The 16,474-nt window shown below is 40.3% G+C and overlaps 1 protein-coding gene across 2 annotated transcripts in view; it reads left to right on the top strand.

Moving 5' to 3' along the window:
* The window catches only part of Tbc1d23 (TBC1 domain family member 23), a 52,139-nt gene extending 36,302 nt beyond the window's left edge, over nucleotides 1-15,837 (top strand). The window contains exons 12-19 of one of the 2 annotated variants that reach the window (XM_021209105.2): nucleotides 1,433-1,475; nucleotides 3,121-3,227; nucleotides 4,640-4,779; nucleotides 6,093-6,137; nucleotides 9,565-9,653; nucleotides 11,675-11,810; nucleotides 12,867-13,061; nucleotides 14,237-15,837. In XM_021209105.2, the coding sequence (XP_021064764.1) occupies nucleotides 1,433-1,475; nucleotides 3,121-3,227; nucleotides 4,640-4,779; nucleotides 6,093-6,137; nucleotides 9,565-9,653; nucleotides 11,675-11,810; nucleotides 12,867-13,061; nucleotides 14,237-14,318 (837 nt within the window). In that variant the 3' untranslated portion in view covers nucleotides 14,319-15,837. The remainder of the gene's footprint in view (nucleotides 1-1,432; nucleotides 1,476-3,120; nucleotides 3,228-4,639; nucleotides 4,780-6,092; nucleotides 6,138-9,564; nucleotides 9,654-11,674; nucleotides 11,811-12,866; nucleotides 13,062-14,236) is intronic. The other variant, XM_021209106.2, reaches the window with a different exon arrangement.
* Nucleotides 15,838-16,474: the final 637 nt, after the last annotated feature.

Genomic DNA, 16,474 nt, shown 5'->3' with positions numbered 1-16,474 from the left:
TTTTCTGAGGACCTGCCAAACTGATTTCCAGAGTGGTGGTACCAGCTTACAATCCCACCAGCAATGGAGGAGTGTTCCTCTTTCTCCACATCCTTACCAGCATCTGGACTTCTCTGTGCTCAGGATGCATTCACAGATTACTCTGTTGTATTAATCATTTTTGCTTCATGTTCTAGAACTTTTAATAGCTATATGATTTATTTTGATTTTTACTTGTTTTGATTTTGTGTGTGTGTGTGTGTATATATATATATATATATATATATATATATATATAGCCATTACCCATAACATATACACAATATATGCATGTACATATCTGTTACCCGTGACATGAGCTGGTTCTCTTTAGCACTTGGATGGGTGATTTTATGCAGCCTGACACTGTGCCTCAATGTCTTAGGCAGTGACAGCTCTTTATACAAACAGCTAATAGAAACACCCAGTTAGTTGTCTGTGCAACTTCCCATGTTGGGAATTTTGCTCCTTATGTTCATTGATGTCATTTCTTTCTCCATTTGTCCCTGGCTTGCCATTATTTAGATCCAGTATGTATCTTTGTTTTTTAAATTAAAATATGATACTTTAATTAGCATGCTGTATGTGTGCACATACTTCCAGGACACATCCCACAGTGGAGCAGAGGGCAGCTTGTGAGAGTTGGTTCTCTCCTTCCACCACGTGGGTCCTGGGAGCCAAAATCAGGTCATCAGGGTTGGTGGCAAATGCCTTTACTTGCTGAGCCATGTTTCGGGCCCTAGTTTTTTTTTGTTTTTGTTTTTTTGTTTGTTTGTTCTTTTATGTAGACCAGGCTAGACTCAGATTTGAGATCTGAAGACTCAGCCTTGAAAGTAACACATCTGACTTTAAGTTTTTAATAGTTTGCAAAATGGTAATTTTGTTTTTTTTAAATAACCAACTATGATATTTTTATATTTTTAGGAAAGGACAAAAAATTTTGAAACTTTAAAAACCTACTTTGATTAAAGTCTAAAATGTAATTCCATTGAATTTGGTTTGACTCTCATACTATGGAGACTGTAACAGAAATAAAAACAGTCTTAATAGTTGTAAAGCTAATCCCAGCACTCGGGAGGCAGAGGCAGGTGGATTTCTGAGTTTGAGGCCAGCCTGGTCTACAAAGTGAGTTCCAGGACAGCCAGGGCTACACAGAGAAACCCTGTCTCGAAAAACAAAAACAACAACAACAAAAAGATAGCTGTAAAGCTGCCTCCCTCTTTGGCTCAAGCCCATACAAAATGGAAGATCAATACATGAGCAACTCCATGTGTTAAAGTCCATACTGTCAAGAACACATGATATGCTAGAAATTAATATATAACTATGTATGTGTTTGCCAGTGCTTTAGGATTCTCTGGGGCTTTAACTAAATTGAATTTCACAATAACTTAAATTTTGTCTTTTATTACAGAAAAACAAAGAATATGTTAGTATTGCCAGTGGAGGATTTATGGGTAAGCCTATAGTGTATTCATTTAATTGTGTCATACTTTTCAGACAAAAAAAAAAAAAATAAAGTGATTACCAGTGAGCTAATTTAGTGTTATGAAACTGGTACCTTCTGTCTCCAGTCATTTAGAACTATCAGAAAAGAGAAGGCAACTAGAACATACAGATATAAAGAACAAGGACGACTGAGATGAGTGAATACAGATTATTCAGATAAATTGTGCTTATTTCATTTAGCTTCTATTTCAAAACTTGTTTCTTTTTTATTTTGTAAGGTGCTTGGGATTGAAACCAAGGCCTCATATATACAAAGGAAGCATTTTACCACTGAGCTCAATCCTCAAACTCCTAATCCCCCTGCCTCAGCCTTTTAAGAGGATCAGGAGTTTGAGGGCCAATTGACTGTACTCCATGTTGAGTTCTAGGCCAGCCTAAGCTATATAGCAAAACCCAATCTCAAAAACCAGAGCCAAACAGGAGCACCCTCCAATTAAAACCTCAAACAGACAAACTCAGCCACCATCAACAACAACACAAAGGGGAATGTGTGTGTGTCTCTGTGTGTGTCTGTGTGTGTCTGTGCGTGTGCGTGTGTGCATGTGTTGGGGCTCTGGCTCAGTATTTGAAGTGCTTGCTTACATGCACAAGGCCCTTGGATTTGTTCCCCCGCCCTCCTACAATCCTAGCTCTCTGAGGTGGGGATAGGAGGATCAGGAGTTTAAAGTCATTCTCCACTACCTAGCAAATTTGAGACCAGCTTGGGAAAAATGAGTCCCTATCTCAAAACAAACAAACAAACAAAACCAAAAATACTCCCAAACCAAAACACCTTTAAAACGACATTGTTGCCATTCAAGGTTGGGCACCTTTCAGTGCAGCATTTCCAAGTCAGAGGCAGGGGGATCTCTGAATTTGAGGCCAGCCTGGGCTACATAGTTAAATCTTGTCAAAAATAATAATAATAAAAAAAGATATTGTTAAACAAGTGTTGACCCTTGCCTGCTATTATTAGAAATCCTGATAACACAACACAAAAGTTGGTTACTAGTCATATAATTCTCAAGAGTGTTCAGAAAAAAGCATTATTTTTACAGTGTATACTCAAGTCAAAAAGAAACTCAGGTCTTGCTCTGTGTCTAGCCTCAGCTGCCCTGATGCAGGTATTCCAGGTGACTCGGGTTCGTGCTCTTCCACCCTGGGGTCCCTGAGAGCTGATTATCAGTGCGCCTCACCATGGCCACAGTCTATAGAGTTCTAGAAAACTTTTTAAAACTATAACTTTCTTTCTGTCCATTAATCAATCTTTCATTAATGCCCAAGTCTGTGTTGTTATGGGAAAAGATTGATGTCTCCTAGCTTTTCTGTGAATTCTCCATGCGTCGAAATTCTGACACTTTATGTGTTAATACATGAAAGACTGTTCACTGATCATCTCTCTGGGGATTCTGAAGGGGGCTTTAGACAGGTGGGAAAGGCTTGCTGCAGCCTGGAGCTCTCAGTGGGGGTGCAGGGCAACACACATGGCCATTATGCCCTTGATCCATTTTCATTTAGCTGTGATGTGTTTGTTACACTTCTCTGGTATTTGGTCTTTGCAGACAGAGAGTCTCCTGTTGCAGCTTTTGTTTTGCTTGTCTTGTTTACTTTCAGCCCTTCAGCAGCACCTGGCAGACATAAACGTGGAGGGACCAGAAAGTGGATATGGCCATTGGATTGCCAGTACCTCAGGGTCAAGGGGCAGCATTAGCTCTGTCGATGTAAGTACCTGTGTGGAGCATGCTGGGTCAGTTTTCAGAGAAGATGCTTAACTCCCATAACCCCAGCATAGCAGAAAAGATGTCAGAAATACTTACTTCACAATGAGGAATCATAGTTGCAAGGTTGAGGACATTATGGTGCAGGTAGAGAAAGTAAAAAGTTGGCCTGCCTAGTATATTTGATGTTTAATGATTGTGATGTGCATAACTGTGAGGTTTTGCTATAGGGAGTAAATTCATCTCGGCAAAAAGTCTTGACAGTTGAGTTAGATGTCATTGCATCAATTTAGTAGTAGCAATCAAAATACAATCAAAGTAGTAGTCATTACCTCAGTCAAAATAGTAGTCATGTACCAATGTTTATTCTGTACAGCAGAGACAGAAAACTGTTGTACAAGGTGACACTCACTCATTTGGATTTAGGTAGAAACCATTGAACAACTTCCCTCTTTTATGATTTCCAGTAAGACCTTTCAGCATGGTTTCTCCACCTGTGCCATAAAATAACAGCGTTTCCCCTCAGGAGAGCCTGAGGACCAGGAGAGCAAGAAAATGCATGGTAGTACACTGTAGGTGTGTGGAGGTTTATCTTCAGCCACATGATCAAAACATCATTGTTACAGTATTTGCAGATAAGGCTTCTCCGAGAATTTGCTTTTACCTTGATCCTCTAGGTAAACAAGAAAACTAAATATTCCATTGTGTGTACTCTCATTTATTTGGTTAGTACCCTGTTGCTAAATACTTACTTTTCTTTCCACCTCTTTTCTGTGTGGAAACACTGCTCCATGTGTGTATGCTAGGCCAGAGGTTGGCATTTGTCTTTCTCAGTCATTGTCTACCTTACTGTTTTTAAGATAGGGCCTGTTACCGAACCTGGAGCTGACCAGTTCTGGTAGATTGGGTGGTCAATCACAGGCATCCTCCCGTGTGCCCTGCCCCTCCCTGTCCCCATGCTGGGGTCACAGATTCCTACTGCTGTGCCTTGATTTCACATGGGTCCTAGGGACCCAAACTCAGAATGTCCTGCTTGCAGGGTGAGCGCTTTACCCCAGGTCCCCATCCTCTAACCCACTCTTTACAAGAGGAGAGACATAGATATGTGTGTATAGAATAAACGCCATATAAGGGTAAGGTGGAAAGGTGAATATCTGCACATACTTGAAAATAGGAAAATGTATACCCTCCCCCAATGAATAGAATTGAACCTACCCTGACCTAATTTAACTGCAATTGTTTCTTTACCTGTCCTTTGTTCAGATAGAGTGGCATTCTGAGATACACTAAATTTTAGTACATCAAAACTGGAATTTGGTGGAGGATACAATTCTGTTTGTAGTGTAGGTAACTTTTAGCAGTCATGTATGTGTTAACTATGCAGAGAATGGTTCATCTGTGTTCTTATTTTTCAGGGTGAATCTTGTAATGGTTCAAATGATAGAGGGATGAAATCCCTTGTCAATAAAATGACTGTGGCTCTAAAGACAAAATCCGTTAATGTTAGGGAAAAGGTCATCAGTTTTATTGAGAATACATCAACTCCTGTGGACCGGTGAGTTTCTTATACAGTGTGAACTTCTGATGGGTAATTAAATTGAAGAAATGTTCTGTAATGGATTTTAGTTGGAGTGCTATAGAAGGAGTCCCACATCTGTCAGCTCGAACCACGCCATCACGGCTGCAGGCTGCTCGAGGTTGCTCTGCAGCTGCTTTCCTGTCTCAGAGGAAGGGGCATCTGAGTTGGTCCCTCATCCCATTCATTACAAAAAGGCCATGTCCTGTGTTCGTAGTTCATACAGCAGCTGCTTCCCAACTCAGCAAGCAGTTATCTCACAGCAGGGACTTGTGCTTCAGGGATTTAAAGCCTAGATAATTTGGTCACGCTCAATACCACAGAATCCCACCAATTTCACATCTTATAGGAATTTGTTTAAAAATATAAACAAACGCCATTTTCCTCTGAATTAAAACAGGGATATGTAAACAGCTGGCAAGCACATAGAAGAATATTTGTTCTGCTGTTTGTTCTGAGTGTCTGCTATAATAGAGTGTTAGTCTATTCAGGTGTGTACCTGCTGCAGCCCGGGATAGCTATGGGTGTGGCCAAACCCAAAGTGTGAACTTACTTAAAACATGATGAGATACTTTGTGATATGTGTAAGTTGATTGCATAGTTCTCAAGGGTGAACTTTGTAGATGACATCATGTCACAGTGACAGAAGCTGAAAGATTCTGGCTCAAATATGGAACTTGTTTCTGAGCAGTCCTGATAGTGAGCACATGCTAGTGTTTCACTCTCCTGTCTCCCTGTCAGTGTGGGAAAGCCAAAACATTTGATTCTAAGAACTGAATGTCCCTTCTAGTAAAGTGCGGGTGCATACAAAAGTACGTCCTATTTAGTAAGTACAAAGATAAGGAATAAGTTATCGTCACTAACCCCCAAATTGTACCTCACCTAAAATAACCTGATAATAAATATTGAAGCATTTTTTCCAGCTTGAAGGATTTATGTGTTCAACAAAGTCACATCTGCTCCCCAGAGGGAAACTGTTACACATTGCTTCTGCGTCCCATACCTTCTGTTGCTGCATTTTGTGGTGTGAACATTAAAGTTTTTGTTTTCAAGTGCATGCATTTACTTTTAAGGTGACTGATGGTAATTATAAGATGAAAAGAGTGTTGTCTGGTAAAGCGTCATGTGAAACTGGCTTTTCTTCACTCTCCTGTGAGCTTGGGATGATTGATGGGAATACTTCCTTCGTAACATATTTACTGGTTGAAAACTGATTTTATTGTGTCTTTTCTAAGACTGCTGCATTTTTTTATAATCATTTTTGTTCTGTCCTCTGCCTTGATTTGCTATAGAATGTCTTTCAATCTTCCCTGGCCAGACAGATCATGTACAGAGCGGTAAGCCAATGAGTAGGGCAGCTCGCCTGAGCCGTCTGTTCCCCCTAGCATGCCTCGCTCGGTCTGTGAGCCTCGCTTGTGCAGACTTGGCTAGACTTGGATGCTGTTGCTTGGGAGCCGCCCTCTTCTCAGTCTGCTCATGGGAGTGTACCTTGCTGATGTCGTCGTGCTTCCCGTTTTGTCTTGTGTCTGAGTTTTCTCCCTTGCATGTTCCTATCGCCTTGTTCCTCAGATGGCAGTCAAACGTGCTCAAACCCCAGGACTTTATAAATTCTGCAGGTTTTATTCTGAAACAGTGAGGGGTGAAGAGTCCACCGATGGGGAGTCAGTGGGGCCTGAGTGTTCTCACGGAAAATGACAGCACCTAAGTCCAGAAACAGTTCATGGTCAGAACCTGATGCTGGAGTTAAACCAAGGGCCTTGAACATGCTGAAACTTGTTCTTTATCAGTGAGCCACATCGCCAGTATCCAAATTTTAACATGGACTTTATGTAAATTTATAAATTTTCAGAGTTTTCTTATTAAGATGTATGTATTGACGTTGATGAGTTAACACGTATAAATCTGTTTGAAAGAGCTATAGTTCTGGGTTCTACGTTTGGATTTTCCATAAAGGAGATCATGGGAGACATGGTCTCTGCTGTCCAGTCCATTTCCTTCTCTGTCTCCAGTAAGATGGCGGTTGATGGATGATAGAGATTTGACTTAAGGGTTAAAATGCTGAGTCTTCAAATTAGGCTAAGCCAGTGACCCCTGCCAACTTAATAACCGCATGCAGCGTTACAGTTTATATTCTTGCAGGAATTTTCTTCACCTTAAATTGAGATATTAATATGGCAATAATTGAATATTTACAAAAGAACATGCAGTTGGTAAGGTGGCTGAGAGGTAAAGATACTTGCTGCTGAACCTGACTGCTTGAATCTGCTCCCTGGGCCCACATGGTAGAAAGAAAGAAGCAGCTGCCACCGCTTGTCCTCTCACCTCCACGTACACTCCATGACTCATGTGCAAGTCTGTACACACAGCAAATGATGAGAGAGAAATTTTAGAGAGTCTGGTCATACTTTGAATAGAAATTCAGCCATTTGGGGTTAATTATGGGTTTGCTTTTTCATCATTTCAGTATTTCCAGTGATAGGAAACAGCATTTTTAAAGTACAGTTGAGTAACTTGAATTTTTTTTTTTTTTTTTTACTGTTCCTACACAAGGCAATTATAAGACAACTATTTAATTTTACCTTAGTCTGTTTTAAAGAAACTTGTTCTTTTTGAGATTTATAATCTGCTTGTGAGTCATCCTTTTTTAAAAATGTTGAGTTCATGGCTGGGAAGTTTAGTTATGTTTTTCTCTCAAGTTCTTAACTTTCTCTTTAGTCCACATATAGGTATATTGTTTTGAAAGTGTAATTGAATTAGCAGTTTGAAAGAATCAAGTTATTTCTGAGTGTGGCAAGTTAAAACTTGTCCAAACTATTTCTGTAGATGTTTGTGCAAATATCAATATATGGCCTTTAAAAATAGTCCAAACTAACAAGTGTAAAAAAAAAAAATCACCATTGAATTTTAGTAAGAGAATTTGAGGAAATGTCACAGAGTTCATATGAACTTTCACTGTAGGGTGGGGGAGGATCTTAGGAAGATGGTCTCCTTGCAAGCATGAGGACCCTAATTCAATCCCAGAAACTTACATTAAAAAAACAAAACAAAAACAAAAGTTGGGCAGGGGCTGGAGGGATGGGTCAGAGGCTGCTCTTCTAGAGGTTCTGAGTTCAATTCCTAGCAACCACGTGGTGGCTCATAACCATATGTAATGACATCTGGTGCCCTCTTCTAGCATGCAGGCATACATGCAGTCAGAATGCTGTATACATAGTGAATAAATCTAAAAAAAAAAAAAAAAAAAAAAGAGTGATTATGGTCCCAGCCCTAGGGAAGCAAAGACAGGTGGATCCCTGGGACTCTGTGCATGGCCAGCCTAGCTACTTGGTAATCCCCAGTCTTGTGAGAGACCTTTATCCCATAAAGCAAGGTGGTTAGTACTTGAGAAGAATAGCCAAGATTGTCCCCTGGCCTCTGCATGCATGCACATGTAGGTGCATATGGTGTGCACACATACACACTCACAAAATACACACACACACACACACACACACACACATACAGACAGAGAGACAGGGAGAAACAGACATAGAGAACATAACCCAGTGTTTGAAGGCCTTCCATTAAGCCATGCCTCTTGAAGTTTCTCCCACCTTCCAAACAGCACCACACCAGAAATGAGCCTCGCCCTGGGCTGCTTTGGGGACATTTCAGAACTAAACTCTGATACTTCCTAAGGATCACAGTTTGGTAGCTTACAGGGTGATTTTGCATTACAAATGTTTTAATCAACAAAATTTTAAGTACAGGTTAACCTAACTTGTAATTCTAAGAGGGTCTGACATATTAAACTCAATTAGTGTGTGCCTGCTTGCTTCCTTTAAGGAGGATTGATTTAAAGGTAAATATTTAAGTCCACTTAAATGAAGATTTTAAAATTTTTATGTATTTTTTTAAATGTAGGAGTGCTCTGCATTCACACCTGCATGCCAGAAGAGGGCGTCAGATCCCTCTGCAGATGGTTGTGAGCCGCCATATGTGGGTGCTGGGAATTGAACTCAGCACCTCTGGAAGAGCAGCCAGTGCTCTTAACCACTGAGCCACTTCTCCAGCTTACAATGATTTTTCTTTTAAGATGAAGATTCTTGAAAAAAAAATGGAAGAATCTGAATGGTTTTATGTTAGGTGAAGAAAGAACAAGTCTCACCGTCTTTGTAGTGGGCAGTTATCCTACCAATGAAACAGTTTTCCCCTAGAACTATGCAGTATTTTACTGAAACATTTTAATTTATGTAAAAGAAGTAGAATCTTGGCGTGGATTAAAACAGAAGCAGCAGTAATAAAAATGGAGGAAAAGCTCTGAGGAATTTGCAGCTACCAAAGGAGCCGTGGGCCCTCCTGTTCTTGTGCTGTTTGTTCTGTGTAGTGAGCTCGTATTGCATGTTTACTAGGTGGTGTTCTGAGGGCTCTGTAAAGGGGAGGGGATAGCTGCGTTTTCACAGTAATCCTGAAGGGCAAAGTCTCTTTTAATTACTGTATTTCAGATAAGGAAACAACAGAGGGGTAAGTTCCCCAGGCCCAGAAGCGCCAAGCCACTGGCTTAAATGGGCGCATTGAACTGATTTCCCTTGGCTGGATAGAATGGCACATGACTCTTTGCTTACATCATTTATCTTCTTGCAGTTTTCTTAATGTAGTTGTCCTAAAGCTGTGGGTGCTCTGTGAAGGGCATTTACATTGTGTTCCAACATTCAGATGAGGCTGAGTTAAAAATCTCTGATTACTTCTTAGTGGTGTCTCCTTCCTACACTTGTTTTGATGCAGGCACGTGAGCAGCAGCGACAGAGTGGGCAAGCCTTACCGTGGAGTGAAGCCTGTGTTCAGCATCGGCGATGAAGAGGAATACGACACAGGTTGAGTAGTGATACACTTACCCACACTCTGTCTGTCCAGACCGAGGGCTCATTGTCCTGGGACTTGCAACCAAGGCTTCTCAGGACGACGTCCCTAGCAGGGAGTGTCTGTGGCAGTGCTTCTCAAGCTTCCTAATGCTCCGACAGTTGCTCATGTTGTGCTGATCCCCAACCATAAAGTTTATTCTTGCTACTTCATAACTGTAATTTTGCTAGTTATGAATTGTAATGTAAAGTGTTTTCCAGTGGTCTCAAGGAACCCTGTGAAAGAAAGGGTCGTTTGACTCTCAGAGGGACCTTTAGTAATGCTTTGGTTTTAGAATTCCTGAATGGTGCTCACTAGAAATGTACGCAGACATTTTGCATAGGCCTCAACTACCTGTCATCAGCTGAAGAGCAAGCCTGAGCAAGCCATTGGTGTTGGTGGAAGTTGTAGTTAAGCCCTTTGAACACTCACTTGCTGCCTGAGAGTTGTGGGTCTGCAGGAATGTGCCAAGGCCCTAAAAGGCCACTAGATGGCACTACAGTACCTAGGAGATTTAGTTTACCTAGGATTGTCATGTTAAAAAAAAATCAAAGTCAATGTGTATAATTTTTACTTATAATTCCATAGCCTAAATAATGTAAGTAACCATAGTTTATATGTATATTGAGTTAGAAAAAGTTATGTTGGTAAAAATAGTTAAAAATATAGTAAAAAAAGAAAGTAAAAATATGAGAAGACTGTAAATGTAAATGTCTACAGTGTCTACTTTCCATACTATACTTAGGTGTGATTGCTGGGAAGTGTTAAACAGACCACAGTGGTGGAGTGTTCCTTATTCTCCACATCCTCGCCAGCATCTGCTGTCACTTGAGTTTTTGATCTTAGCCATTCTGACTGGTGTGAAGTAGAATCTCAGGGTTGTTTTTAATTGCATTTCTCTGATGACTTAAGTGTTGTGGATAGCCCTGGGGCTAATTATATTTGATGTTAATTCCATTCTCCCATGAGGGGCTCCAAACAAGGAATGAGTCAGCACTCAGGTGATGTCCTGTAAATCTGCTTCCCACCTTAATTTGTAAAATAAAGGGGAGCTGATGATTGGGCAGATAAAGGGAAGGTGGAGTGGCAGGAGGGAGAGAAAAGGAGAAAATGGAAGAGGGAAAGGACACAGAGGAGGAGGAAGAAGAAAAGCAGAGCAGAAACACATGGCCTGGAGAAACCGCAAGTTCTAAGGGGTCTCATAGATGGAGAAGATGGTAGTGTAGCAGTAGATCTGCCCAATCTAGGCACACAGCATGTATTCTTATTAACTGAGTTGTGTTTTCATTGCCAGGGCATATTTGGGTTGGAGATTTACCGCAACAACTAAGGATGTTGAACATTTCTTTAGGTGCTTCTTGGCCATTAGACTTAACTCTGTTGAGAATTCTTTGTTTAGCTCTGTGTCCCATTTTTTTATAGGATTATTTAATTCTCTAGAGTCTAACTTCTTGAGTTTTTTGTATATATTGGATATTAGCCCTCTATCTGATGTAGGATTGGTAAAGATCTTTTCCCAATCTGTTGGTTGTCGTTTTGTCCTATTGACAGTGCCCTTTGCCTTCCAGAAGCTTTGCAATTTTATGAGGTCCCATTTGTCGATTGTTGATCTTAGAACATAAGCTATTGGTGTTTTCTTCAGGAAAATTTCCCCTGTGCTGTTTATGAAGTCAGAAACTGGCAAAGGGGAACACTGCCTCCCCGCCTGGAGAAAGATGCTTCTCACTGACATGCCAGACCACAGTTGCGACATCTTTTCTCAAACCTGCAACATGTACTCCCAGGAGTTTGACTTGACTTGCTTATCTTAAGGGTTGCTTCCCATGTCTGTAACAGAGCCAGTAGGATCTGAAGTGCTTCCTTTGTTTCTCACTGTCATGCCCTATGTTCAGAACACAGCCAACAGTTTGTGGTTGCTAAGAAGTGTCCACATGCTAAGAAGTGTGTCCACATACTAGGAAGGTACTGATGGCCTAACCCTTCTCTTCCCTCCCAGATGAAATCGACAGCTCGTCCATGTCAGATGATGATAGAAAAGAGGTTGTGAACATCCAGACCTGGATCAACAAGCCGGACATCAAGCATCACTTTCCCTGTAAAGAAGTTAAAGAAAGTGGACATATGTTTCCTAGGTACTTTTGAACATGTTTTACAAGTAAACTTGCACTGGGCAAAGTCAATATAGACGCAAAGTGCAAGGGACTTTTTATTCAAGTGCAAAAGACCTCATTTCCCACTGTCAACTCTTGTTAAGTGTCTGCTTCTAAAGGTCTTAGGTACTTTGTATTTTGGAAATTCTGAGACAGGACATTGAATTGTAAGTACATTGAACACTCTGATGCCCCTCTCTTGGACATGTTGGCTCTTGGTCCCTCTTCCCAGTCCCCTTAATAAGTGTAAGGCACACCCAGGCCATTCGGGAGCAGCTCACCCTAAGTGTTTCAGCGTACAATCCCAAGAGTACAAGCAGTTTCTGACACAACTCTGATGCCATCACTTCGCCCGAGTGTTATCAGTGCTGCCCACATTAGATCATCCCCAGGGTTTCCAGTGTCCCATGTTAGCCTTGACAGTTTCCCTTCTCCGCTGGGTCTGTCCTGCACTGCCTGCCTATTCTCACGCACTGAATGGTGGGACTTTCCCTTTTCTCCTATGTGCCTATTCTGTTCATGAGTCTAGGCCATATCTGGCAAAATGTTTCACATTCTAGGCATGTTTAATAGTGTGCCTTACTGTTTATGTTAAAAGTGAGCTAAGATATTCTGTTTTAATTGTTTTTAATTCATGCCCATTTTGCCTTCAGGATTTAGTTGCAGAATATTATAAAATATGTAAGGAAACCCAACAATTGCCTAGTGGACTTTGATATTAGAAAGAGAATAGTTTTGAATACATATAATCATGTTAAAAGTTCTGAGAATGGCAGGATAGTCCATTAAAGTTAAAAATTATTTACATATTACACTCAACTTCTCATTAGAAAACACACCTTTACTCTTAAATATTTATGGTATTATCTGTTAATAAAACAATTTTACATATTAGATGAAAAAATATATAGCTTGTTTATCAAATATATTCATAGATAACTCAAAAATAATTCTTTAAAGTTGAATTTTTTACATTGGAGCTGTTGAACTGACATGTCTGTTGGAATCTCATTCATTTAAACTTTCTTTCCTTTCAAGCCATCTGTTGGTTACCGCCACACATATGTACTGCTTAAGGGAGATTCTTTCGAGGAAAGGCCTGGCTTACATCCAGTCTCGACAAGCACTAAATTCTGTAGTTAAAATTACGTCCAAAAAAAAACATCCGGAGCTAATTACCTTCAAGTATGGAAACAGCAGTGCTTCTGGGATAGAAATCTTGGCTATTGAAAGGTAAGTTGTTTATTATTATTATCATCATTATTATCTGAATAATGGAGCCCATTAAGTTCAGGCTCCTTGCTTTTGGTGAGTGGATGTTGGTGGAGGGCACGAAGGTGCTCCGCTCCTGGAACAGTGTCATCTGTAATCGTCTTCCTAGTATCTGTGGCTTCTACCCTGGTGCATGATTTCAGTTATGCTGTAGCAAATTTCACAGCAGAGTAGTTAATGATAATCTAGGGGTCAAGAGAGCTGGCTCAGCAGTTACAGGCACTTGTCGCCAAGCCTGCTAACCTGAGTTCAGTCTCCAACTCTACTTACCACCCCAGGACACACGGACCCCCGCCCCCATGGGAGGAGGTGTAACAGAAAAACAAAACAAGAGAAATACTGTAACAGTCTAGAGACTCTGCTCTGTCATGAGGGCGAGGCCTCAATTCCCAGCACCCAGAACCCACGTCCAGTGGCTCACAGGTGTTATACCCCAACCTGCGAGACATCCAGCTGGTCGGGGTGGCACATGCTTTTAGTCTCAGCAATGGGAGGCAGAGGCAGGGGGATCTGAGTTCAAGGCCATCGTGGCCGATAGAGTGAGTTCTGAGACAGCTAGGACTACACAGAAAAAAATCAAAATAAAACCCAAACAAAAAAGACCTGCAGCACCCTCATCTGGTCTCTGTGCACATAGATACACATGTGCAAAATATAGATACGCAAATAAAAGAATGTTAGATGAATTATACAAATGCTACACTAAATGCTGATTTGTGGGGAAATAAATTTGTCTTAGAATGTTAAGTTGATATTTTATTTTCCATCATCAAAACTCCTTAACCTGGAGATGGTTTGAATCTTGTTTAGACAACTTAATGTTTTGCTTAAGGTTGCCATTGTCCTGGGAATTGGATGCCATCAAATCATAATTGTACTAGACAGCAAGTACGATGATTTACCTGTGTTTTCTTTGGACATTACACATACTTAGTAGTTCAGAGATTCTTAGCTGTGTGATATATGAAAAGTCCCATGGCTTTGACTTTGGATTTTCAAGTAACATTTTGATCATCTGCTGAGGTAAGTTTATGGAGCACATAGCAAGGCATCTCTGCTACCTTTATGTGACATCTCAGCAGAGATCTGAAGGGAAAGTGCTGTACTAACACATATATGTGTCTTTTCCCCCATAGGTATTTGATTCCAAATGCAGGAGACGCTACCAGAGCCATAAAACAGCAGATCATGAAAGTGTTGGATGCTTTGGAAAGTTAATGTAAAGAAAGTTATTTAAGTGAAATTAAGGCAACGAAGAGAAATATGAAAATATATTTCCTGACTCAATACTAACCAGAGACCTTTGATTTGCTCATGGGGTGCCTGAGTAGAGGGTCTAAATGCAAATTATTGTAATCAATATCGGGATGGGTACACTTTTTTAAAAATTTCTTTTGCATCTTTGGTTTTATATAATGATTTATTATAAAGGTCAGTTATTAAATGACTGAAGTAACTGGCCTTGTGCCCTATGGATCCAAGGGCACAGAATGCAGTTCTGTTTTGAAGAGCTGTTTTAAAGGACATGCATCATTTTCAGGTTTTAAAACAACTGTACACATACATATTTGCAATGTCTTCACTGAAATTTAGGGATAGAATTAGTTGAAGAGATTTAATTGCTACATTGAGTTTTACTACAATGAGCATTATCGAAATAAACAGTTAGACTAATAATTAGCTCACTGTTTCTGTTCTTTAAAAGATTGAAGTCTGTTTGATGGAATGGATGGAGATCATAGCAACTCAAATACAGCCCATAGTGAGACACTGAAGCGTCAGCTTCACCCCATCTTCTCTCCAGTAGGTAATTATCCAGAGACTAATTGCCTCAGAGATAGGGTTGCTAAGGAACAGTTAACAGCACTAGAAGTAAGTAGGCATGTTAAGGTTAAAATTAGCATTTGGGGACAGAATTGTATCTGTAAAAATGTCATTGGTCTTTATTACAAATGGGTCATTTGGTCTAGGCTGTTTCAAAATGCTTTGAACACACTGATTATCATCCCCGAAATGATCACCTGTGACCACACTAATGTCCAGTTTTTTAAAAAAGATAATCAGAGAGCTACAGAAATTTTTCATTGTTTTTTTTATCACTTTCTAAAAGTTTTCCTTTGGTTTTGTCTTCTCAGTAAAGTTTGAGTAGTTAGCACTTGTTCCGTTCTTCCACTCTGAAAGAACGGATGCAGTCTGCTTTGTCTCACAGCTTGCTTAGATTAATTTCTGTGGCCCATATTAGTCACTGTGCTGAGAGAGCCAAAACATCTTCAGACCATGGGATGATTTTTATAAAATCTGTCTGAAAAATAGTAAATAGAACCTGCCATGTCATAACATGTAATAGATTTTCTCCAAGGGGTTGGTTGATAGAAATATCTAGATGTACCCCACCAGTAGCCAGTGTTTTAATTTGCTTAATGGAAATCAAGTGACTGAATGGTAACATAATTAAAAGAACTCTATTCTGATATCTAAATAAAAACAATGTATTTGAGTGGTTGAAGACATTTGCATGAAATTGCACCTTGTGCGGTACTTGATATTTATAATTCTTCCCCCAAACTGTTGTATTTCATTTCTCCCATTTTCTCAACACCCTCTTTGAGATGTCCTGAAGTCTCATTTTTCCACCATCTCAGCTATGGGACTTTTTTTCATAATATTAATGTAAAGATGTTTGTGTTACTGTTTATAAATTACAATTGTAAATAAACTGATACAAGTTTGCTCAGAACTTCTGCTCTCGAGGCTGTCTGTTCGTTTATCTGTATTTTATCTGCAGATCAAACATTTGTCTTATATATGTACCTTAGGTAGGCTAAAACCAATGGCACTAGGTAGGTGCTGGGGTGCTCACAGCCTCAGCTATTGAAGGAGGCAGGAAGATCAGTTGAGCTCAGGAAGTGAGGTTTCTGTGACTTTTCCCTCTTCTTTTTACTAGAGCAGGTCAATAGATCTGTCACCATAGACCTGGCTTTTTCTACAATAGTTGCCATGGCTACCAGGCCACTGCAGTTTCTAATGCAAGATGAAGGGGTAAATATGTTAAACCTGGAAGACATAAGGCCATACTGCAACCCATCCCCACACCTTTCTCCAGCCCATACATTCTGTCTTCACTCTGCTTCCCCAATGCTCCCAGATTCTTGGAAGAAACAATTCTGTGATTCCCCTCAAGACATGATGTGGGTGCTTGGATCCAAACCCAGGTCCTCTGCAAGAGCAGTACCTGCTCTTCACCACGGAGCCATCTCTCCAGTCCTGCTTTGTCCTTTTCAAACTGCTGTTTATGGCTTTGTTCTTTTTAAACTGCTGTTTATGGTTCTCTCTCTCTCCTCGTCTCTTTCTCGGTCTCTCTCTCTCCCAAAGTC

This window comes from Mus pahari, chromosome 12, assembly GCF_900095145.1.
Source record: "Mus pahari chromosome 12, PAHARI_EIJ_v1.1, whole genome shotgun sequence".
Classification (NCBI taxonomy): domain Eukaryota; kingdom Metazoa; phylum Chordata; class Mammalia; order Rodentia; family Muridae; genus Mus; species Mus pahari.
Note: the sequence above shows the minus strand (reverse complement) of the source record. Positions and strands in the feature narration are given on the sequence as shown.